The 22197-nt window shown below is 64.5% G+C and overlaps 1 protein-coding gene across 3 annotated transcripts; it reads left to right on the plus strand.

Annotated features, from left to right (window-relative positions):
* The first annotated feature begins 97 nt into the window (after positions 1 to 97).
* Positions 98 to 22149, plus strand: ZNF710 (zinc finger protein 710). 3 transcript variants are annotated; one of them, XM_058811257.1, is made up of 5 exons: positions 98 to 218; positions 18232 to 19741; positions 20331 to 20522; positions 20939 to 21113; positions 21341 to 22149. In XM_058811257.1, exons 2-5 carry the CDS (start codon positions 18260 to 18262, stop codon positions 21511 to 21513), a joined length of 2022 nt encoding a protein of 673 aa, XP_058667240.1. In that variant the 5' UTR covers positions 98 to 218; positions 18232 to 18259; the 3' UTR covers positions 21514 to 22149. The 3 variants fall into 3 exon arrangements, with proteins under 3 accessions (XP_058667240.1, XP_058667241.1, XP_058667239.1); XM_058811258.1 differs by lacking the exon at positions 98 to 218 and adding an exon at positions 2074 to 2107; XM_058811256.1 differs by lacking the exon at positions 98 to 218 and adding an exon at positions 16423 to 16473.
* Positions 22150 to 22197: the final 48 nt, after the last annotated feature.

Raw genomic sequence — 22197 nt, forward strand, 5'->3', positions numbered from 1 at the left:
GCAGAGCTCACCGGCCGCTGCCCGGTCCCGCCTCCCCCAGCGCGGGCACACACCGGCCAGGGCCCGCAGGAAAGCCTTGCCCTGGCGACTGTGAGAACAGGGCGGGGCAGTCCCGCGGGGCACCGGGCGCTAGCCACGGGCCCTAACCCGGAGGGCACGAACACGGCTCCTCGGGACCGGCGGGCACGGCGGGGGACATGGAGGGCAGGGAGAGCAGGGTCAGTGCGCGCCGCGCGGGGCGGGGAGGAACGGGGAGGGGAACGGGAGGAACGGCGGGACCGGCGGCGGCACACCGCGCGTCCTGATTGGCTGCGGCGGCTGCGGCCCCTGGCCTCCCCCTTCCGATTGGCTGAGACAGCAGCCTCATGAATCCGCGTTCTGATTGGCTGTGATGGCCGCATCCGTCTGAATCCGCGTTCTGGTTGGCTGAAGTGGCCGCATCCTTCTGAATCCGCGTCCTGATTGGCTGAAGCGGACGGGCAGCGGCTCCGTGACAGCCGGCGGTGCCGGGGCCGGCCCGGGCCCGCTCCGGGTCCCGCTCCCGCTCCCGGTCCGGGTCACACGGCGCACCTCGCTCTGTTCCCCGCTCCGTGCCCCGCTCTGCGTCCCGCCCTGTTCCCCGCTCCGTGCCCCGCTTTGTTCCCCGCTCCGCGTCCCACCCGAGCCCTGCCCGGTGCCGCGCTCCGTGCCCCGCTCCGTGCCCCGCCGGGTGCAGCTCCAGGCACAGCCCCTGGCCGGCCGCCCCGGGATGCAGAGCCGCGAGCCTCCTGCGCCCCGTCCCTCTGGGCAAATCCCAGTGCGGGCAGCGCCGTCTGCGGCCACGTGCGGGGCGAGGCCGGCCGGGCACTGCGGAGGGAAGCGGCGTTTGGGGACCGGTGGCACCGGCGGCTCCGGGCCGGGCAGCAGCGGGACGTGACGGGATGTTGGGCGGCCCCAGACAGGCGGGGGGGTGTGAGCACCGGCAGGGGCAGCGGGAACAGCGCAGGGAGCTCAGTTTTCACCACGAACACACACAAAAAAAAACAGATCAGGAAAGCAGAAGTGAGCCCAGACAAAGGGCTGCGTGTGGAGACTGACTCTACTGCGATTAGTCCGGCCGGCGCCACCTGCTTCCATGGAGATGAGAATCTCCCGACACACCAGCCGAATCACGGCTGCCTCCGCACGCTCCTTCTGCTGTGGGGAGGAGACCCTCCTCCTCCTCTTCTTCCTCCTCCTCCTCATCCTCCTCACGATGGGAGCCAAGCCTGCAGCCCGCAGATCTTGGCTGTTGCCACCCACTGTCCTTCCCGTGCCACATCTCACCCCATCCCTCCCTTTGGGGGCCGGCGGCCTCCTGCCACCCCATCCCCACAGCCACGGAGCCCAGCCTCTGCCTCTGCCTTCTGGGGGCAGCCAGCAGCACCCCCTTTCCCAAACCGTCCAACTTCCGAATCTCCTGCTCCCCTCCCGCACCACATCCCATCTCGCTCCCTGCTCTGGCCGCCTCCTGCCACCCCCGTGGCCTTTCCCTCCGCCTCTTTGTGTCGGGTGAACAGCATCCCCCAAGCCCCTCCAATTCCTGTGGCACCCCTCGTTCCTCTCCTCCCGTTTTGGGGGAGAGGGGAGTCCTTGCCATCAATCCCTACAAGCTTTTTGGGCCGCACGTGACCTTTCCCACCGCCATGGCGGAGGAGAGCGACGCCCAGCTGGACCTGGGTGTCCTGAGGAGGTCACCCCCTCCTCGGCATCATTCCGTGGGGCCACAGCCCCCGAAATGGGGGGTGAGGTAGAGAATGGGCCCCGTGCTGCGGGAGGGGACACGATGCAGGGTCACTGTGGGCACAGGGACCGCTCCCGGCCCGCTGCCCCCGCCTCCGACACCCCCGGACCGGTACCGGTACCGGTACCGGGGGCGGCCCCGGCTCCGGCGGACGGCGCTGCTGCAGCGGGGGGCGGTTCGCCGTGCTCGGGCAAGTTGAGGAGGGGGAGGAAGATGAAGGGCGGGCGAGTTAGGAGGAGCTGCTTTGCATCCCTTCACGTCAGCCCTGCCTCATTCCCTCCTTCTTCCTTCCTGCGCACCCAGCGCCGGGCCCGGAGCCGCCGCCGCCGCCCCGCGGAGCCGCCGGTGAGTCCTCACCGGACCCCCCCGTGCCCCCGGAGCCCACCCAGCGGCCCCGCCGCCCGGGGGGCGCAGCCGCGGGGACCCCGCGCCGCCGTCCTGCCCCGCGCCGCCGCGCCGGGAGCGATGGCGGCGGGAGGCACCGGGCGGAGCGGCGCGGACGGCGGCTCCCGGTCCGCCGCCCCTCCGGGAACCCCCCCCGGAACTTTCCCGTGGCCGCGCTCAAACTTTCCCGGCCCGGAAAGTTGCGGGAGGGCGCGGGGCGGGGGCCGTGACCTGTTGCGGGCGGGGGGAGCGCCGGGAGGGCCCCGCACCGGGAGCGATGCTCGGGCCGGCCCCGCACCGCGGCCCCGCTCCCCGGCCCTGCCCCGGTTCCCGCAGTTTCCCGGGTTTGCGAGCCCCCGGCGGGAGCGGTCCCGGGTGGGGCCCCGTTGGCGGCGGCGGAGCGCTGCGGGGAGTGCGGGAGGCTCCGGGCCGGCGCCGCACCGGGCGGGTCCCGCTGCACCGTCAGCCCCGGAGCACCCCGGGGTGTCCCCGTGTGGCAGCTCCCGGTGCTCCGGGGGCTCCCTGGGGACGGGGGGGGGCCTTTGAGCTCTGTGCCCAAACAAGGGACCGCGGGGAGCCGTGTGAAAGCCCTCCGGAGCTCTGGCCTTAACGGGGTGTGATGGCTAAATTAGTGATAATGAATTAATTAGTCGGGCATTAGGATTTTTCTTGTGAGCAGCTGGGTAGGAAGAGAAGGGTGACCAGGGCGAATAGGGGCAGCCTGACCTGCCCTGGAGTGGAGCCTGACCCCGCCCCACGTCCAAAGCCTGCAGCTCCATCAGACTCTGTTCCCCACACCCGGTTCCTGCCCCACACCGCAGCCCTGTGTCTGTCCCGAGGCACTCTCTGTTCCCCACACGGAGCTCCCGGGCTGGCCTCGGTCACTCCTGTAGCCCCGGTTTGAGCTGTGCCCCCGAGCTGTGGATCCAAGCGGCTCCCACAGGGCGCAGCTGGGTGCGGTGGGTGCTGTGGGGGCCCAGGCTGGCCACAGGGTCACACAAACGCACCGTGGGCTGGGGGCAGGCTCCAGGCGTGGTCCCGGGTGCCCAGGCCCCGGCCGGCCGTGGGGAGCAGCAGCTGGGGCGGCGCTGGCCGGGTGCGCCCGTGCCCTGCTGCCACCCTGGTGCCAATGTCCTCACTGCCTGGAACGGGCACGTCCCCTCGCCTGGGCCCAGCTCCTCTCCTCGAGCAGCTCTGCGTTGTGCCCTCTCTGTGGGTCACACTGTGTCCCCCAAAAGGGGAAACAGGAGCTCTGCTGCACCCCAGCGCAGCCCCACACCTGGGGGTGCCCCTCAGGGTCAGACACGGGTCCCTGCAGCAGGGAGTGGTCACCTCTGGTGGTGCAGGTCACGGCTCATGTTGGCACTTTGGGCTTTGTTTAATCCCCAGAAGGTGTTTGTTTGGGCAGTGTTACCGGGCCATTTTAATTTATCAGCGAGTTTGGGAATCACGGTGTGGACAGGGAGGAGCGCAGGCACTGCCTGGCTCTGCTCTCCGCCTGGGAGTGCTGAGGAATCTCCAAAGCAGCGAGTTTGTGCTGCCAGGAGCACGCCAGCATCCCAGCCCGTGAGAGACAGGCTGCCTGCCCTCCTTTATTTCGTTATTCCTGGTGGGGGAGTCAGCCCAGCTCAGCCCCGTCTCTGGGCACGTCCCTGGGGCTGCCAGCCCAGAGCCGGGGCGGGCATGAGGGGCAGCCTTGTGCCAGGGGGGCTTCTGCTGGGTTTGTGGCCTCTGCCGCCCGCTCCCGGATCTGGTTCCCCGAGCCCCACAGAGTGCCCCTGTCTGGGCTCAGGTGCCTGCTCCTGGAATGCCCAGGTGCCTGCTCAGGGCACGGGTGCCACGGAGGTGGGGCGGTGGGGCTGGAGGAATGCTGCAGGATGGCTGGGATGGGGTGCGCCCAGCAGTGCCAGCAGTGCCAGCAGTGCCCAGCAGTGCCAGCAGTGCCAGCAGTGCCCGGCAGTGCCCAGCAGTGCCAGCAGTGCCCAGCAGTGCCAGCAGTGCCCGGCAGTGCCACCAGTGCCCAGCAGTGCCCATCCTGTCCCTGTGTGTGCTGCCTGTGGCTGGAGTCCTCAGGGTGAGTCATGCCCTTCCCAAAGGGCTTGGTCTAGGGGACAGAGACCATGGTCAGTGTTCTCCCTTTGTTCCTCTGTCCCACATTTTCCCCTCAGCCCCCTGCACCCCCTCCCCTCCTGCTCCTCCCCCTGGCTGTGGGTCGCAGTGGGGCTGGTGTGGGAGAAGCCCTGGCACAGCCCGTGCCCAGCATGGCATTCCCTCAGCCCCAGTTCCTGCCCAAGCACGGGGAAGTGTGCATGTCAGAGGGGAGGGAGGTGCTGCTCAGAGCTGTGGAGGAAGGCTGTGTTTGTGTGTTTGTATGTTTGGGGTCTGTGTTTGTGTGTCTGGGGGTCTGTGTCTGTGTGTTTGGGGGTCTGTGTTTGTGTACATGGGGGTCTGTGTCTGTGTGTTTGGGGGTCTGTGTTTGTGTGTACATGGGGGTCTGTGTTTGTGTACATGGGGGTCTGTGTCTGTGTGTTTGGGGGTCTGTGTTTGTGTGTACATGGGGGTCTGTGTTTGTGTGTTTGGGGTCTGTGTTTGTGTGTTTGGGGTCTGTGTTTGTGTACATGGGGGTCTGTGTTTGTGTGTCTGGGGGTCTGTGTTTGTGTGTACATGGGGGTCTGTGTTTGTGTACATGGGGGTCTGTGTTTGCACACAGGGGCTGCTCTGCTCACCTGGCTGCAGCCTCAACAGAGGGCTCTCCCCCCGAAGGGAACAAGCAAGGATGAACTTTCTGTCCCAAACTTTAAATGAAAGGGGAGAAACACGTGTTGACTTTTCCTGGCCTTTCCTTGCAGTTGTCCATCTGTTGTTTGAGTGACAGTCAGGTATTTCTGGTGCAAATTCACAGGAACAGTGTGTCAGCACCTGTGGACGGCTCTGCAGTGTCCTGTGCTGTCACCTCCTGCTCCTCAGAGTGTTTGGGCAATGTTCCCTGCAGAGTGCCACAGGTTTTAGTTAAAGTGACCCGTGCCTGGGCGCTCTGCTGTGCACAGCAAAGACAGACTCGCAGGAAGTTCAGGTGAATGTTCTCCAGACTGGCTCCAGGGATAGCCCAGGACAGTGCTGGGAGCACCGTGGCTGTGAGAGCAGGGAGGGCTGGTGGGACAGGGCGCATCCTGTGGCCCTGGAGATCCATCACCAGGTTGCCCCAAGCCCCATCCAGCTGGACCAGCAGGGCTGGGGCAGCCACAGCTTCTCCGGGCAGCCTGTGACAATTCCCTGCCCTCGTCAGTCTGATGCCATCCTTCCTGGCACGCCAGGTCCCTGTCCCCGGTCCCCTCTGGCTCTCTTGGAGCCCCTTTGGGCACTGAGGGAGCCCTGGTCACCCTGCAGGTGTCCCCTCTGCAGACATTGCGCGGGCAGGGCCATGCTGGGCAGTGTGGGCAGGAGGAAGCAGCACGCAGCCCTGCTCATTGTTTTGCTTCCACTTCTCCTCCGTGGGGAGCTGCCGGGTGCCCGGGGGGCAGTGCCCACCCCCATGTGGAGCTGTGGGACAGCAATTTCCTGGGGCCCGTGGGTGGGAGCCAGCAGCAGCCCAGGGTGGGACAGGGAGGGACGGTGAGGGGCTGCTGGGGGGCTCCTCATGCCTGCACGGAGCCCTCCTGTCCCTGAGCCCCCCAGCACTGCCCAGGTCCCCCCGGGCATGGCTGGCACTGCCCCGGCCCTCAGAGCAGCTCCAGGCTGGAGCCCACGTCCTGCCCGTGCTGGGGCTGGCCTGGCAAGGAGAACGGGGAGGAAGGACGGGCAGAGCTTCCAGAGGAAGAGTGCTCAGCACTGCCTCTAAATTTATCTTTCCTGTTTCTCAGCAGCAGCAGCAGCAGCAGCAGCAGCATTGTCTCGTGCCCATTCTCTGTGGTGCCAGGCGTTGTTCTCCCCTCTCTGCCTCTCTCCTGGCACCCTGTCCCTCTCAGCGTGTTATCCCGGTTTAACCAGCTCTGTCTCTCCCCCTCTTTCGCTTTCAAGTTTTGATCCTGGTGAGCTCCTGGCTGCTTTCCCCTCCTCTCAGCCCCGGTCTGTTCCCACACCCACCATCCCAGGGCCCTCCCCATGTCCCGCAGCCCCAGCCCTGCCCTGGGGGTTAAACTGGGGACTGGGTGGTTTCCAGTTCCCCTGGGCTCAGGACTAGAGCCCCGGAGCAAGCTGGAGAACAGGGCTGGGAGCTTTCCCTTTGTCCAACCCGTGGTGGGCTGCTCTGAAGGGAGAGCTTCTCCTTGGAACCATTTGGTTTGACAGGACCTTTGAGATCACAGAAGCCTCAGGGCAGCCTGGCCTGCTCTGAGCCTCCCCAAGGGATGACCAGGCACACCAGGGACACCCTGGGCTGGCTGGGTGGACTGGGGACACCCTGGGCTGGCTGAGCAGATGCCAGTGGCCCCCGAGTGTCCCCGGTGCCCCCAGTGTCCCCCCTCAGTGCCCTCTGTGCCCCCAGTGCCCCCAGTGTCCCCAGTGCCCTCTGTGCCCTCAGTGCTCCCAGTGTCCCCAGTGCCCTCTGTGCCCCCAGTGCCCTCAGTGCCCTCTGTGCCCCCAGTGCCCCCAGTGCCCTCAGTGCCCCCAGTGTCCCCAGTGCCCCCAGTGCTCCCGGTGCCCCCAGTGCTCCCGGTGCCCTCAATGCCCTCAGTGCTCCCAGTGTCCCCAGTGCCCCCAGTGCCCCCAGTGCCCCCAGTGCGCTCTGTTCCCCCAGTGCCCTCAGTGCCCCTGGTGCCCCCGGTGCCCCCAGGCCAGGCTCACCCAGCACTGGCTCTGTTTTCAGGAGCAGCCCCGAGCTGCAGGGCCCTGGGCAGTGCTCCCAGGGGTGTCGGGTTCTGTCCCTGTGCCCTGTCCAGCCACTGACACTCTGCACATCAGTGCCAGACCCGTTCTTCCAACTCCTTTGCAAAAGATAAATATGTGTGTTTTTGTGTAAAATCCTGGCCTCTGCCCGGAGTCAGGAGCCCTGCAGGAGCTTTCGCAGCATGATGACACACAAAAGCACGCGGGCAATAAGCAGGAATTGCATTCCACCCTGGCCCTGTGAGCAGCAGCCGAGTGCTCTGCTCTGTGGGTCTCAGAGGTGCTGGCCACGCAGACAGACCTGGTGCTGTGGGGGCAGCAGCACAGCTGGCTCTGGGTCAGCCCCGGCTGGGAATTCATGCTCTGCCGCCAGCAGGGTCCTCTGTCCGGTGCCTCCTGCTCCATCTGTCCAGGCCAGCCTCCAAACACTCGTCCCTGACCTGCTGGGCTGTGCAGAAAGGGATCTGAAACGTTTCCCACCGTGGGGATGTGAAAGTGGAAGGGGTGTTGGCAGCTGTGCAGCCGGGTTTGTTCTGTAACGGGGCACACGTCAGAGAGACTCATTGTTGGGCAGTGGGAGTGGGGCAGTGCTCGGTGGGCATCCAGAGCCTGGCGTGGGTGTCAGGGGCTCAGTGCGCCCCAGCTGCTGCCGTGCCTCCTCCTGCCGTGGGGGGAAGCTCTGGTTCCCTGCCCTGTGTGCCCCTGGGGCTGTGCGAGGTGGCACTCGCTGTATGTGGGTGTCCCTGCCCTGCAGCCCCTGCCTTCCCAGCACAGCCTCCAGCAGGCACACGCGTGGCACATTACCCGCTTGAGTGTTAATTATCACGCTCAAATTAGCGCCCCTCAGCTGTGATTAACTCATTAACCAGCCCTGAGCAGGCACAGGGAGGGTGGCAGAGCTCAGTGTGCCCGGCTGTGGGGGCACACAGCAGCCCTGGCATTGCAGCCCTGAGCAGGCACAGGGAGGGTGGCAGAGCTCAGTGTGCCCAGCTGTGGGGGCACACAGCACCCCTGGCATTGCAGCCCTGAGCAGGCACAGGGAGGGTGGCAGAGCTCAGCAATGCTCAGCTGTGGGGGCACACAGCACCCCTGGCATTGCAGCCCTGAGCAGGCACAGGGAGGGTGGCAGAGCTCAGTGTGCCCGGCTGTGGGGGCACACAGCAGCCCTGGCATTGCAGCCCTGAGCAGGCACAGGGAGGGTGGCAGAGCTCAGTGTGCCCAGCTGTGGGGGCACACAGCACCCCTGGCATTGCAGCCCTGAGCAGGCACAGGGAGGGTGGCAGAGCTCAGCAATGCTCAGCTGTGGGCACACAGCACCCCTGGCATTGCAGCCCTGAGCAGGCACAGGGAGGGTGGCAGAGCTCAGTGTGCCCGGCTGTGGGGGCACACAGCACCCCTGGCATTGCAGCCCTGAGCAGGCACAGGGAGGGTGGCAGAGCTCAGTGTGCCCGGCTGTGGGGGCGCAGCAGCCCTGGCAGCCCCAGCCCTGCAGGATCCCTCTCTCCAGGCTGGGATGAGCTGCAGGAGAGCAGTGGGAGCTGCCTGTGCTGTGCTGAGGCTCCTGAGTGCTGGGGCTGGGCTCTGGGGGCAGCATCTGGGCTGCAGGGCTCAGGGTGCTCCTGGGACACTGAACCTGTCAGCGCAGGTATTGCTGTGTTCACCTTCCTCAGTGCCCCTGGTGCCAGGATCTGTGCCAGCCCTGGGTCTCCATTTCTCTGTCCTCACAGCCCAGCACAGGGCAGAGCCTGGGGACACAGGGACAGAACCAGGAGCCACTGTCCTGCAGAATGGATGGGCTCCACACATGGAAATACCAAAACTGAAATTGTTCCAGGCATAAGGGCAGAGATGCTCTGGAAAGTAACACCCTCAAGTGAGAGCCTTCCCACTGTGGGGATCTTCCCTTGCACCAGAGCAGCTTTCACATCCCTGTGTTCCCTTTGGGGTGACACACATCTCCCATTTGTACCATTTTGAGTTGATTTTCCCCTTTTACAGCCAGCTGGGCAGCACACACCAGGATTCCTGAGCTCCTCCTGCCTGTGCCTTGTCTCCTCAGAGCTCTGGCCACGTTTATGGCTCTGCCCCAGAGCCCCAGCAGTTTGTGATTACCCGCAGCTGGGGATGCTGGGCAGGAGCTCAGCAGGGCTGGTGCCGCATGGAGTCGGGACGTCCCTGTCCCCCTCAGCGGGCTGCCCCGGGGTCGGATGGCACCGCCTGGGTCTGTGCAGGACCCCAGGGAGCTGTTGGCCCTGCCCCAGAGCACCTGCTGTCCCGGGGGCTCCATCTCCCTCTGTCCCTGTACGTGCCAGCCCTGCTGTGCCCCCGCACCGCGGTTCCTTGGGGCCCTTTGGGCGCTCGGGCCCACCCCGCACCCAGGCTCCGTTAACCGTGCCTGTGCAGAGGATGCCCAGGGAGCAGGGGCAGTGCTGGGCGCGCAGACCCAGCCGCGTTGGGACTCGCAGGCAGGGCTGGGTGCTGGCAGGGATTTCAGGGCAAGAGGGGCTGCACCCACGCTTTGTCCTCTGCTCCCTGCAGGGCCCAGCGCAGCACCAGGGCCTGGGTTTGCCTCTGCCACAGCCAGCCCTGATCTGTCCTGCAAGGCTTTGGGCTGGCCTGGACTCACACTCGTTCCTGCAGGTTTGTTTGCCCGGGGTGTTTGCTCCTGCGTTGCCCAAAGGAGCCAACAGTGAGGTGGTGAAGGCAGTCCCACTGCAGAGTCCCTTTCCTGCTGTCCCCATCTGTGTGTGTGTGAGTGCTGGGTTTGTCAGCGCCTCGGCGCCTTTCAGGGGCTCCGCAAAGAGCAGATTTATTTTCTGCTATGCTGAGAATTAGCTCCCCTTTCTTCCTCTTCCCTCTGCCCCCTCTGGAAAGAGAGAGAATGCAGGGAAGAAGAAAGGATTTCCATCGCGGCGGTGATTGGCACAGCCCTGAATGAGAGGTCATTCCAGCCGGCTCTTTCTTTTCAGGGCCCTTTTTTCCTGCTCCCTGTATTCAGGCTGGCAGCATTCTTTCTTTTCAAAGCTCCTCTGTCTGTCTCTCTCTTCCCCCTCCTTTATTTTTCATCCCTTTTCTTTACTTTTGCTGTCTTTTCATTCTGTTTTTCTCCACCCCCTTGGGGCTCCATTTTTTTCTTTCCCTTTTCCTCTATTCAGTTCCTTTTTTTCTCCTCGCATCTCTTTTGAATAGCTCGGCTATTTTCGGAGAGGAAAGGGACTGTGCCGGGGAGAAGCCGTTGCAGCAAGGAGGAACTTGAAAGTCTTTTCTTTCCCTGTTTATTTCGTTTAAAAGCAAAACTTGTTTTCCAAGGCAGAGCCGGGGTTCTGTGTGGAGCCTTTGAAGGCAGGCTGGGACAGCGGCGGGGCTGGGGCCCTCCTGCTCCCGGAGAACCATTCACTGCTGGTCCCAAAGGCCAGCACCGGGGCCCTGTGCTGCCAGAGGGGCTCCAGGCAGCAGCAGCCCCTCGCCCTCAGCCCTCCCCACACCCCTCACCTGGTCTGGAGGCTCTTGCTGCCTCTGGGCTCGGGGCAGCAGCGTTTGTGGGGATGGGGTGACCACGATCCCCAAGGGCAGCTCCTGGCGCTCTCTGCTGCAGCACACACCTGCGTGCAGGGGGAACGGAGGGAGGGTTTGGTCCAAAGGGGAGTGGGGGGCTCACACAGGGGGCCCGTGAGGACACGAGGGGTGTGCCAGCTGTGCATGGCCAGCTATGCAGGTGCCAGCTGTGCATGGCCAGCTGTGCGGGTTCCAGCTGTGCAGGTGCCAGCTGTGCAGGTGCCAGGTGTGCATGGCCAGCTGTGCAGGTGCCAGCTGTGCATGGCCAGCTGTGCGGGTGCCAGGTGTGCATGGCCAGCTGTGTGGGTTCCAGCTGTGCAGGTGCCAGCTGTGCAGGTGCCAGCTGTGCGGGTGCCAGGTGTGCATGGCCAGCTGTGCAGGTGCCAGCTGTGCAGGGGACAGGTGTGCAGGGCACAGCTGTGCATGGCCAGCTGTGCAGGTGCCAGGTGTGCATGGCCAGCTGTGCGGGTTCCAGCTGTGCAGGTGCCAGCTGTGCGGGTGCCAGCTGTGCATGGCCAGCTGTGCGGGTGCCCCTCGGTGTGCCCGGTCCCTGCGCTCAGGCCAGAGGGACACAAGGTGCCAGGCTCCCCAGAGCAGTGGCAGGAGGGGTCCCACCCCCGGCCCGGGGGTCCCGTGGCTCTGAGGAAAGCAGGTGAGCCTCAGCAGGTGAGGCTGGGCCATCTCTGCCCCAGGTGCCCCCAGAGCTCGGCTCGCTGTCCCCGCTGCCCTGGTGCCCTGGTGCTGTGCTCTGGGAGGGCAGGAGGGCTGGAAGAGCAGGCTGGAGCGTGGTCAGTTTGCTGTGCAATTGAGGGAGGAGGGCTTGAGGCACAGCAGCTCCTTGGGAAGGCAGGTGGGGCCAGGAAGAATCCCCTTCCAAACGCTCCCTGCCTGGGCACCACTCTGGGCATGAACCACCGGCGGCTTTGGGGCAGCTTCAGTGGGGCTTTGGCGCGGTGTTGATGCAGCTTTGGTGAGGTTTTGGTGAGGTTTTTGTGCACCTTTGCCTGCTCACAGACCAGCCCAGCATTTGCCCTGGCTCAGCCCATACAAGGTTCCCAAAGAGACCTCCCTGAGCAGGGACAGCTCTGGTGGCCACAGGCCTGCTCTGCTGGCCTCCTGGCTGTGCCAGCACACAGGGGTGCCATGGAGGGACCTGGCTGTGCCAGCACACAGGGGTGCCATGGAGGGACCTGGCTGTGCCAGCACACAGGGGTGCCATGGAGGGACCTGGCTGTGCCAGCACACAGGGGTGCCATGGAGGGACCCCGAGTCAGAGCCAGGCTCCCTTCCCTGCCCCTTCACACCCCAGAGCCGCCTGCCTTCCACCCTCGTTCCCTTGCCCCCTGCCCAGTGGATGCAGCCAGGGCTCTGGTTTTCAGGAAACACCTTTCCCACGTGGATTGTGGTCTCCCCTTGTTTGGCTGTCACACAGAATTTGAGGGGGAGCTGCTGACTTCCGTGCTGGCTGTGTTGGGATCGTGGAGTCAGGGATTCCCACATCTGGAGGGCCCTCAGGGATCACCTGTCCCGTCTTTTCTGGGAGAAGTCCAGACTGGGCCAGAGGGGCTGCAGGAGGGTGGCAGGGCACTGTCACCCCGCTGTCCTTGGCCGCCTTTGGGTGTGGGCTGCGGGAGGGCAGAGCGGGGCCAGGGCCCGTGGTTAATTAAACAGATCATTCCTTTAAAGTGAGATCCAAATAATTGTAACCCTGAGATAGAGAAGGCATTGGAGGAGATGAAATGGGAGAGAGAGAGAAAGGAAGCAAAGGACAGAGGTTCAGAATGGAGAGGGAGATTAGGAGAGAGATGAAAGAGAGAGGAGAAAGATAAGAGGGAGAGAGGGGACAGATCTCGGCGCGAGATGGGCGTTGCCAGGGAAACGGGAAGAATGAGGGAGCAATGGAGGAGCAGAGGATACGGGGGGTGGGGAGCGAGGGATGGAGGGGACAGGGATGGAGGGGACAGGGATGGAGGGATGGAGGAGCAGAGGGATGGAGGAACAGAAGGATGGAGGGGCAGAGGGGTGGAGGAATTGAGGGATGGAGGGGCAGAGGGATGGAGGAACTGAGGGATGGAGGGGACAGGGATGGAGGGATGAAGGAACAGAGGGATGGAGGGGCAGAGGGATGGAGGGGCAGAGGGATGAAGGAACAGAGGGATGGAGGAACTGAGGGATGAAGGAACAGAGGGATGGAGGGGCAGAGGGGTGGAGGGGCTGAGGGATGGAGGAACAGAGGGATAAAGCCCCAGTGTCAGAAGCAGGAAAAGGGGAATTTCCAGCAGAACAGGAAGCAGGATGGGGTGTCACAGCTCAGCACAGGTGCCTGTGTGCTGGGAAGAGCATTTGGGATGGCAGCTCTGTCCCCCTGCAGTGAGCAGCTGCAGCCCCTGCTGCACCCCAGTGCCAGGGCTGATTCCGGATCCCCGGGCAGATAATGGAGGAACCAGGCAGCTCTGTGCTCATCACACTTGTTCTGCAGCACTGGAAACCTCTAGCTCTTGGGAACCATTCCCTTTTCCCTCCCAGTCAGGGTTTGCCAATAACCATACATTTTCAAAGGGGCAAATATTCACCTCTGACTGATGGACACGGTGATCAGAGTGAGAATATCCCAGTTCTGTGGAGTGTTTGCTAAAACATCACCAGCACCTCTCTGCCAGCCCCAGGTTGTGTCCCTTGTCCTGTGAAGCCAAAGCCCCCAGAGGCTGCTCCTGCTGCACCCAGAGGCGCTTCAGGGACACTGTGGTGTCACTGCCTGGGGAATGTGGCTCCCTGAGCCACTGACAGTGCAGGTTTCTTTCTTCTGGAGAAGTTTTCCTTAAAACAAAAGTTTTCCTTTGAAAATGTAGTTTGACAGTATCTGGTGTGGAGACACTGACTGAATTTAAACAGGTATTTGTTTTCTGCGGCTGCTGCCCGTTTCTCAGAGGTTTGGCTCATTTTTGCAGCAGTTCCTCTGTACCAGGGTCAGTTCTGGGGCAAGAAGTGCCAGTTTCGGTTCTGCCACGCTGTGTGGGTCAGCCCCTGGCACACAGCACCAACAAGAGCCAGGGCCAGCAGTGCAGCCAAGGTGACCCCCAAATCCCTGGGCTGGGGCAGGGCAGACGTGCTGGGTCAGGTTTAAGAATAATTTTAGTTGTGATTTTCAGGAGAACAACATTTTTCTTTTTGGAATTGTGGGGGGTTGAGCAGCTTTATGTGAAATCTGCAGGCAAGATGAAAGCCTGTTTTCCCCTTTATTAAATTTAAATGAAGGCTGCTTTTGAGAAAGAAAGGAAAATAAAATCAAAGGTTTTCTCACAAATATCAGATACATTATCAGCCATTTTCTGGTAAGAAGTCTTGAACAGGTTTACTCCCCCCTTCCCCAGTGAGAGCCCTGCAATGGGGGTAGCCAGGAGCAGGTCCTAAATGTCCTCTGTGCCGTGGCACCGGGCTTGTCAGGCGGCCTGGGAAGCTGTGCAGGGTCGGGTGACACAAAGTGCTGCAGGTGCCAGCTCTGGGCACTGGCACTGGCACTGGGCACTGAGCTCTGGGCACTGGCACTGGGCATTGGGCACTGGCACTGGCACTGGGCACTGGCACTGGGCACTGGGCACTGGGCACTGGGCATTGGGCACTGGCACTGGGCATTGGGCACTGAGCACTGGGCTCTGGCACTGGGCATTGGGCACTGGCACTGGCACTGGGCACTGGCACTGGGCATTGGGCATTGGGCATTGGGCACTGGGCTCTGGCACTGGCACTGGGCACTGGGCATTGGGCACTGGCACTGGACACTGGGCATTGGGCACTGAGCACTGGGCTCTGGCACTGGGCACTGGGCATTGGGCACTGGCACTGGGCATTGGCACTGGGCACTGGCATTGGGCACTGGCACTGGCACTGGGCACTGGGCATTGGGCATTGGGCATTGGGCACTGGGCATTGGGCACTGGGCTCTGGCACTGGGCATTGGGCACTGGCACTGGGCACTCGCATTGGGCATTGGGCACTGGGCTCTGGCACTGGGCATTGGGCACTGAGCACTGGGCTCTGGCACTGGGCACTGGGCATTGGGCACTGGCACTGGGCACTGGGCTCTGGCACTGGGCATTGGCACTGGGCACTGGCACTGGGCACTGGCACTGGGCACTGGGCATTGGGCACTGGCACTGGGCATTGGGCACTGGGCTCTGGCACTGGCACTGGGCATTGGGCATTGGGCACTGGGCTCTGGCACTGGCACTGGCACTGGGCACTGGCATTGCCCTGCCCCTGCCAGGCTGGGTGGGCTCCTGCTCGCCTGCTGGGGGCTGCTGCTCCCTGGAGAGCTCAAATCCATCCCCAAACCCTTTGGATTTGGGTGCTGGGCATCCCTTCCCTGCAGCAATGCTTGGGTGAGGGCTGGTGGGTGCTGCTGCCTCTGGGCTGCTGAGGGGAGCTGGGAGTGGGGCCAGGTGGCAAACGAGGGTCACTAATTGGTCACTAATTGGTCACTAACCTCTCCCTGGAGGCTGTGGGGCAGCTGGGGCCGTGCTCCCCCCAGAGCCGCTCTGGGGCCGTGGCTTGGGTGGCTCTGGGCTGTGGGTGCTCCCTTCGCTCAGACCCTTTGGGTCTCAGGTGTTACAGGCAAAGCTGTGGGTGCCAAGGTGAGGCTGCTGTGGGCCAGATGAAATGTTTGAATCCATGCTGCCCAGCTGAGGATTTACCAGGCTCTTATCTCTAGAGCGCTGGTGCTAGCTGAGGAGCTGGGTGGGGTGGCACAAGAACTGGGCAGGTGGGTGAAACCGAGGGAGGTAAAACAGCAAAGGGAAGGGAAATGTGTCCACAGACACAGCACTTAGCCTGGTGGCTGGGAAATCTGAATCCAGCAGGGAATGTGCTGGGAGTGGAGAGCCTGGTGTGCAGATGCTGCTGCCACAGGGGCCCAGAGAGAGAGAAGTGAGTGTTTGGGGAGCTAATCATGGAGCAAGAGAGGGAAATAGAAGTAAAATAGCACAAAGAAGTGAAAGCCATGAAAAAAACCTATTGTGGGTGAGCAGGTGTGAGTGAGGAGTTGGTGGAGACTCTGAGGGGGCACCCAGGGCAAGGGAGGGCAGGGTCTGCAGGATGTGCCAGGGCAGAGCCTGGATCTTCCCTGATGTGTTGGGAAACACGGGAGCAGAGATTGCGCCAAAACTAAACCTTGGAGTGGGAGGAGAAATGAAGAAAGAGCCCCAAATTTCACAACCCCAGCGCTCAGGGCCAGCAGGCCCCAGTACTGTCCCAGGTGCATGGCGGGGGAGGTGGGTGAGTGGGCTGGGAGCCGGGCACTGCCGCCGGCACGGGGGACACTGCCTGTGTCACCCCCGTGGGACAGGGCTGGCAGTGAGGGCCCGAGCCCGGTGAGGGCCCGAGCCCGAGGGAGCCGCGCCTGGCGCAGAGGGCTGCCCTGCAGAGCTGCGGGTACTGAGGCTGGAGGAGCGTTCGGTTCCAGCAGCGGCACGGAGGGGCCCGGAGCGCGGGGCTGAGGGGCTGGGGAGCAGGCACCGGGCCGGGCCGGGCAGGAGGAGGTGCCGGGGTCCCTGCCGGGGTCCCTGCCGGGGTCCCCGCTGGGAACAGGAGCCCGTGCGGCGCTCGGGGCTCGGCGTGCCCCGGCCTGGGCACGGTGCTGCTCGGTGATGGGCCCGGGGCCGTGCCCGGGGTGCAGCGGGGCTGGCAGCGGGGCTGGCAGCGCTCTGCGGGCAGTGTCCCGGGCAGCCGGAATACGTGACCCCCCCTCGGTGCCGGGGCGTTGGGCAATGGTGAAATGGTGTTTCCAGCTGCCGCGGCGAGTCCCGGGGCGCGGACAGGGAAGTGAGAGCGGGAAGTGCGGCCGTGCCTGCGCCCTGTTCCTGCTCCCGGTGCTGTTTGTGCAGCTGCGGCTCCGGGCGAAGCTCCTGCGGCGTGTGCCGGGCTCGGGGCGCGATGGAGACCAGCGCCGAGAGGTTTGTGCAGCGCGGGCTTCGGCTTCCCTGCTGAGAGGGCAGCGCGGCCCCTTCCCGCTGCCCAGAGCAGGAATCCGCACTTATTTCCCCTAAAAGCCTCTGTTTTGGGGTGAGGGTAAGGTTCTCTGTACTGCTCCGGGGAACATGTGGGTGCGTTGTTCTCGTCTCGTGGGGCTTCTTCTGGGGGGCAGAGACCCATGGCCGTGCTGGGGGGGCGCTGAGCCACCCCTCTGCCCTGCTGGGCTCGTGGGGAGAGCAGCTGGGTCCCCTCTGCCGTGTCCCCAACCCCGTGTCTCCCCTCCCGTGTCCCCCCTCTGCCGTGTCCCCCTGCCTGCGGGGCAGCTCGGGGCCCCGCCGGACGGGCTCGCAGCAGGCGGGGTGCGGCCCCGGGGCTGCTCCGTGCCCGCCAGCTGCCGCCTCCCTGACCGATCGCTCTTCTTCCTCCCAGCCCTCCTCCTCTTCCCGCCGCCGCCCTCCCCCACTCCGCGCTTTGTTTCGCTGCCTCCGCACTGGTGCTCCCCTCATCCCCTTCCTTCTCCTCCTCCTCCCGCCCCCATCCTCTTCCTCTCCATGTCCCGTCCGCTGTGTCCCTGCCCGCCGGGAAGGAAGGGGTGCCCGGGCAGGCGGGGTACCTGGCTGAGACCTTCCCCCGGCAGCTCTGGCCTGGGCAGGGTCCCGGACCCGGCTCCCCCTGACCCGGGGCCAGGAGCCCCCCGTGCTGTGCCCAGTGCCAGCCCCGCGGTGGCCCAGCAGATGGCAGGGAGCTGAGGAGGGACCCGGTACCCCGGATACCCGGTACCTGTCTGCGGGCAGCCAGGCCCCTGTGCTTGGTGTTGCTCCCTTCTCTGCCTTTTCTCACTCTGGTTTGGACCTTCCCCATCCCATCCCCTGCCACGTGCTGTGCCTGGTGTTTGGGGCGCAGGGCAGTGGCATGAGGGGACACTCCTGGGCTGGGCAGGAGCAGGAGCTGCCCGCAGCACGGAGAGAGGCTGACGTCCCCAGCCATGCTCGGTGTCCCTCTAGCCGAGCTGGCTGCAGGGATGCTGCCCAGCACTGTGGGGTTTCCCTTCTCCAAGGTGGAGGTTCATCCCACGATCTCCTCCTGCTCTGGGGTTCTCCTGGGACTGTGACAGGATCTGGCTCAGAATTTATCCGTTTTACCTCCCCCGCAAGATTTCTTTGTTGTAGCTGCAGGAATAATTGTATTTAGGAGAACACTCCTTCAGCAGGAGGAAGCGGCAGCTCCTGGCTGTCCCCGCTGGGGGAGGGTGCTGTGGTGGCACTGGGAGCCCCAGGGTGAGCGTGCCAGCCTCCAGGGCTAAGCCAGCACAGCCCTGCCTGTGCCAGCCCCACTGCCAGGCTCTGTCCTGGTGGGTCTGGGCCCCGTCCCTCACGCTCCCTGTGCTGTTGCTGCTCCTGCTGGGGCTCAGAGCCACACTCACACACTCAGCTGTTCCCAAACTGTTGGGTTCCCTGGAGTCACTCTAGGAGCCTGAGGGCATGCAAGCAGCCAGAGTAACAGCCCATCCGGAGAGGCTGAGAGTGGGCACGGATCCCAGCTTCCCTCCTCGCCCCAGCCCTACAGTGGGAACCCCTGGGGCCGCTGTGTCCCCACATCCTGGGCTCTGTGGTGCTGGGGACATCACCGCTGTGGGGCTGGGGTTCCCTGGGGAGGGCAGTGGGGGCTGGCTGAGCCCCTGAGCACGGTGTCCGTGCTGGTGGGTGCCAGGGGCTCAGGGCCGTGTCTCTCCCCCTCAGCCATGACAGCGTAGGCCGGCGGCGAGAGATGGATCGGTTCAGCGAGTGCGGGACGCAGACGGACGCCGTGGTGGTGCTGTCCCTGGCACAGGCTGCCGTGCTGGGCCTGGTGTCCGACAATGAGCTGCTCGGCGCCACCGTCACCCCCACCGGCTTCTTCCCGGGGCTGGCCGGGGAGCAGCTGGACAATGCCGCCGCGGAGCCGGGGGAGCCCGAGGGAGAGGAGCAGGCGCCCGGGGATGGGCAGGACGAGGACGCCCTGGAAGCAGACTGCTCCCTGGAGAAGCATGCCCGCAGGAGGAAGAGGCCGCCCGTGAGGCTGATGCCCAAGGTCAAGAGTGAGAAGGCAGAGGTGGAGGCTGAGCCGCCGTACAGCGCGTCGGTGCCCGGGGACGAGGAGGGCGAGGGGCAGCACGGCCACGCGCCGCAGCCCCCAGAGCCCAGCCAGGAGCCGGCGGTGCAGAGCGGGGCCGTGAAGATGATCGACCTGGGCACCTTCAGCAGGAAGCCCCGGCGGCTGCGGCACCTGCGCCGGCACCGGGAGCCGGAGGGCAGCGAGCGCCGGCACCGGGAGCCGGAGGGCAGCGAGCGCCGGCACCGGGAGCCGGAGGGCAGCGAGCGCCGGCACCGGGAGCCGGAGGGCAGCGAGCGCCGGCGCAGGGGCAACGACCCGGCTGGCGGCACCGGGGGGGCCCCACAAACCGCGGGCACCTTTGAGACGGGGGCTCCGTCCCCCGGGGAGGCCGAGGCCCCCGCGCCAGCGTCCCCCGAGCAGGTGAAGAGCGAGCAGGGCTGTGTGTGGCAGGAGCCGGGCGAGCTGGAGGCGGCCGGCGGCACCAGCGAGCACAGCAGGAAGGCGCAGCTGGACCGGCTGGACATCAACGTGCAGATCGATGACTCCTACCTGGTGGAGGCGGGCGACCGCCAGAAGCGCTGGCAGTGCCGCATGTGCGAGAAGTCCTACACCTCCAAGTACAACCTGGTGACCCACATCCTGGGCCACAACGGCATCAAGCCCCACTCCTGCCCGCACTGCAACAAGCTGTTCAAGCAGCCCAGCCACCTGCAGACCCACCTGCTGACCCACCAGGGCACGCGGCCCCACAAGTGCGGGGTGTGCAGCAAAGCCTTCACGCAGACCAGCCACCTGAAGCGGCACATGCTGCTGCACACCGACATCAAGCCCTACAGCTGCCGCTTCTGCGGCCGCGGCTTCGCCTACCCCAGCGAGCTGAAGGCGCACGAGGTGAAGCACGAGAGCGGGCGCTGCCACGTGTGCGTGGAGTGCGGCCTGGACTTCTCCACGCTCACCCAGCTGAAGCGGCACCTGGCCACGCACCAGGGCCCCACGCTGTACCAGTGCCTGGAGTGCAGCAAGTCCTTCCACTACCGCAGCCAGCTGCAGAACCACATGCTGAAGCACCAGAACGTGCGGCCCTTCGTCTGCACCGAGTGCGGCATGGAGTTCAGCCAGATCCACCACCTCAAGCAGCACTCGCTCACGCACAAGGTAGGGGCTCAGGCTCCTCTGGGGTGCTGCCCTCATCGTGCCCAGAGGAGATGTGCCAGCTCTGCATGCAGGTGCTTGTGGAGGGGAGTATCCCAGCGCCCCCAGTCTCGGTGGGAGGTGGGTGGTGCGGGTGGGCAGTAGCACCTGTGGCTGGCGTTAGCTGGGGTCACTGACATGCAGTGAGGGGATCCCTGGGACCCAGCCCCTGCCCTTCTGGGGGTTCCCTTCCTCAGGGAGGGAGTTTCAGACCTGCTGCAGGGTAATGTGGGGAGCCCTGTCTGGGAGCTGTCACCGCCCCTCTGGGCAGGGTGAGTGTGGGTACTTGCCCTTTTCCTTGGGCTGGTTAATGGGGAGCAATTGGGCTGAGCCCTAGAGCAGAGCTGGCACTCAGCTGCACTTACAGAGCCTGTCCAGCCCCCACCTGCAGCCCCTGCACGTTGCTGGGCTCAGGCCAGGCTGGGCTCTCAGATACACACCATGCTGTGCTCAGCACAAGGAGCCCGTCCCTTGCCCATGGGGTCCCTTCTCCACTCCTGGCACCCCTCGTGTGCCCAGTGCCAGGGGTCTGCCCGAGCTTTCCCCCCGGCAGGGCGTGAAGGAGTTCAAGTGCGAGGTGTGCGGGCGGGAGTTCACCCTGCAGGCCAACATGAAGAGGCACATGCTGATCCACACCAGCGTCCGGCCCTACCAGTGCCACATCTGCTTCAAGACCTTCGTGCAGAAGCAGACGCTCAAGACCCACATGATCGTGCACTCGCCTGTGAAGCCCTTCAAGTGCAAGGTACCGGTGGGGCTGGGGCTGGTGGAGCTGGGGTGTGAGAGCACAGGTGCTGCTGTGCTGTGCCCACAGGAGTCTGGCCAGGCCGAGCCCTCGGGCATGGAAGCGCTTTGTGATGCCTCCTCTGCTCACTTGGGCATGGAATATCTGCTCTGAGCTGTGGTGGGAGCGTTGCTGCTGAATGAGAACCAGTGCCTCTTTCTGAGCAGTGTTGGGTGCTCTGGAGCTCCCAGCAGCACCAGCCCCGCATCCCCACGCAGAGCAGGAGGCGGGAGGGAACCCCATTGTTCTGAGCCAGGAGGGGCTGCAGGAGGGCCGCAGCCCCGTTACTGTTGCTGGGAGCCCCAGGCAGCCTGGGGGCCAGGCCTGTGCTGCGGAGCCCTGGCCAGCTCGGGTGACCGCGGGCTCGCTGCCGGCAGGTCTGCGGCAAGTCCTTCAACCGCATGTACAACCTGCTGGGGCACATGCACCTGCACGCCGGCAGCAAGCCCTTCAAGTGCCCCTACTGCTCCAGCAAGTTCAACCTCAAGGGCAACCTCAGCCGGCACATGAAGGTCAAGCACGGGGTGATGGACATCAGCCTGGACAGCCAAGGTGGGTCCCCAGCACGGCGCTGTGACTGCCCCGCAGCCCTGGAGCCGGGCTGGGCCGTGCTGGCCGAGGCGGGTTCGCTCTCCTCGCCCGAGGGCTGCCCCACAGGCACCCAGATCCAGCAGGGCTGAGGCTCCCGGGGAGCTGTGGGCTCCAGGCCCAGGCAGGGGGAGCTGCTGGCCCCAGCCCTCCCCGCAGGTGCCTCACTGTGTCCCTGTGCTGACTCCTAGATGCCATGATGGAGCTGGCTGGGGCTGACCACACCGAGCTGGATGGCCAGCAGGAGATGGACGACTTCGAGGAGGAGAACTCTTACGGCTACGGGGCCGTGGGCAACCCTCCAGACGAGCACACGCTGGCCGAGCAGGCCATGAAGGAGATGGCCTACTACAACATGTTGTAGCCCAGGCTGGTGGGGCTGTGGGGGCTTGCTGGGTTAAGAGGGGCTGCAGCACCCAGTCAGGTCCCCCAGAGCTGGAGGGATGGCTTCCACTGGGCTTGGGGAACACAGGGATGTCCAGAAGACTTTGCTGGACCTGCCTTGGCTCTGCTGCTGCCCCCCTGCCCCTGCCTGCACCCTGCAGCTGCTGACTTGAAGCTGCAGGCAGGGGAGGCGTGACCCAGCAGATCACTGAACGAGTAAGGATGGAAGGGGCTGCTGTGGAGCAAGATGATGAGCATCACTGATTATTCTACCTCCTGGGTCCCCCCTCGCTGCACAGGGGTTCCCCTGACGGGCAGAAGCCCTGCCCGCTGAGGAGGTGGGTTTGCATTTCCCACTCCCCCGGGGCTCTCAGCCCTGTGCCAGGCCCTGGGATGCAGAACAGAGTATTTTCATAGAAGCTCAGGGCGCAGTCAGCGCCCACAGCTCCGGCTCTGGAGCTGCAGCCAGCAGTGGAGCCGGGGGAGGCAAACCCAGCCCAGCCCCAGCAAATGATGGTATTTTGAAAGTAATTTATTTTTTTCAGATGTGCCGCGTGGTTGGTTTTATCTTTTCACTGAGTTCAGTTCCCTTCAACCAATGTGCTTTGTAAACCCGTGTAAGCTGTGTGGTCTGTGTGGGGAGAGGGGGTTGTGAGGGGCTGAG

Source organism: Ammospiza caudacuta, chromosome 10 (genome assembly GCF_027887145.1).
Source record: "Ammospiza caudacuta isolate bAmmCau1 chromosome 10, bAmmCau1.pri, whole genome shotgun sequence".
Taxonomy (NCBI): Eukaryota; Metazoa; Chordata; class Aves; order Passeriformes; family Passerellidae; genus Ammospiza; species Ammospiza caudacuta.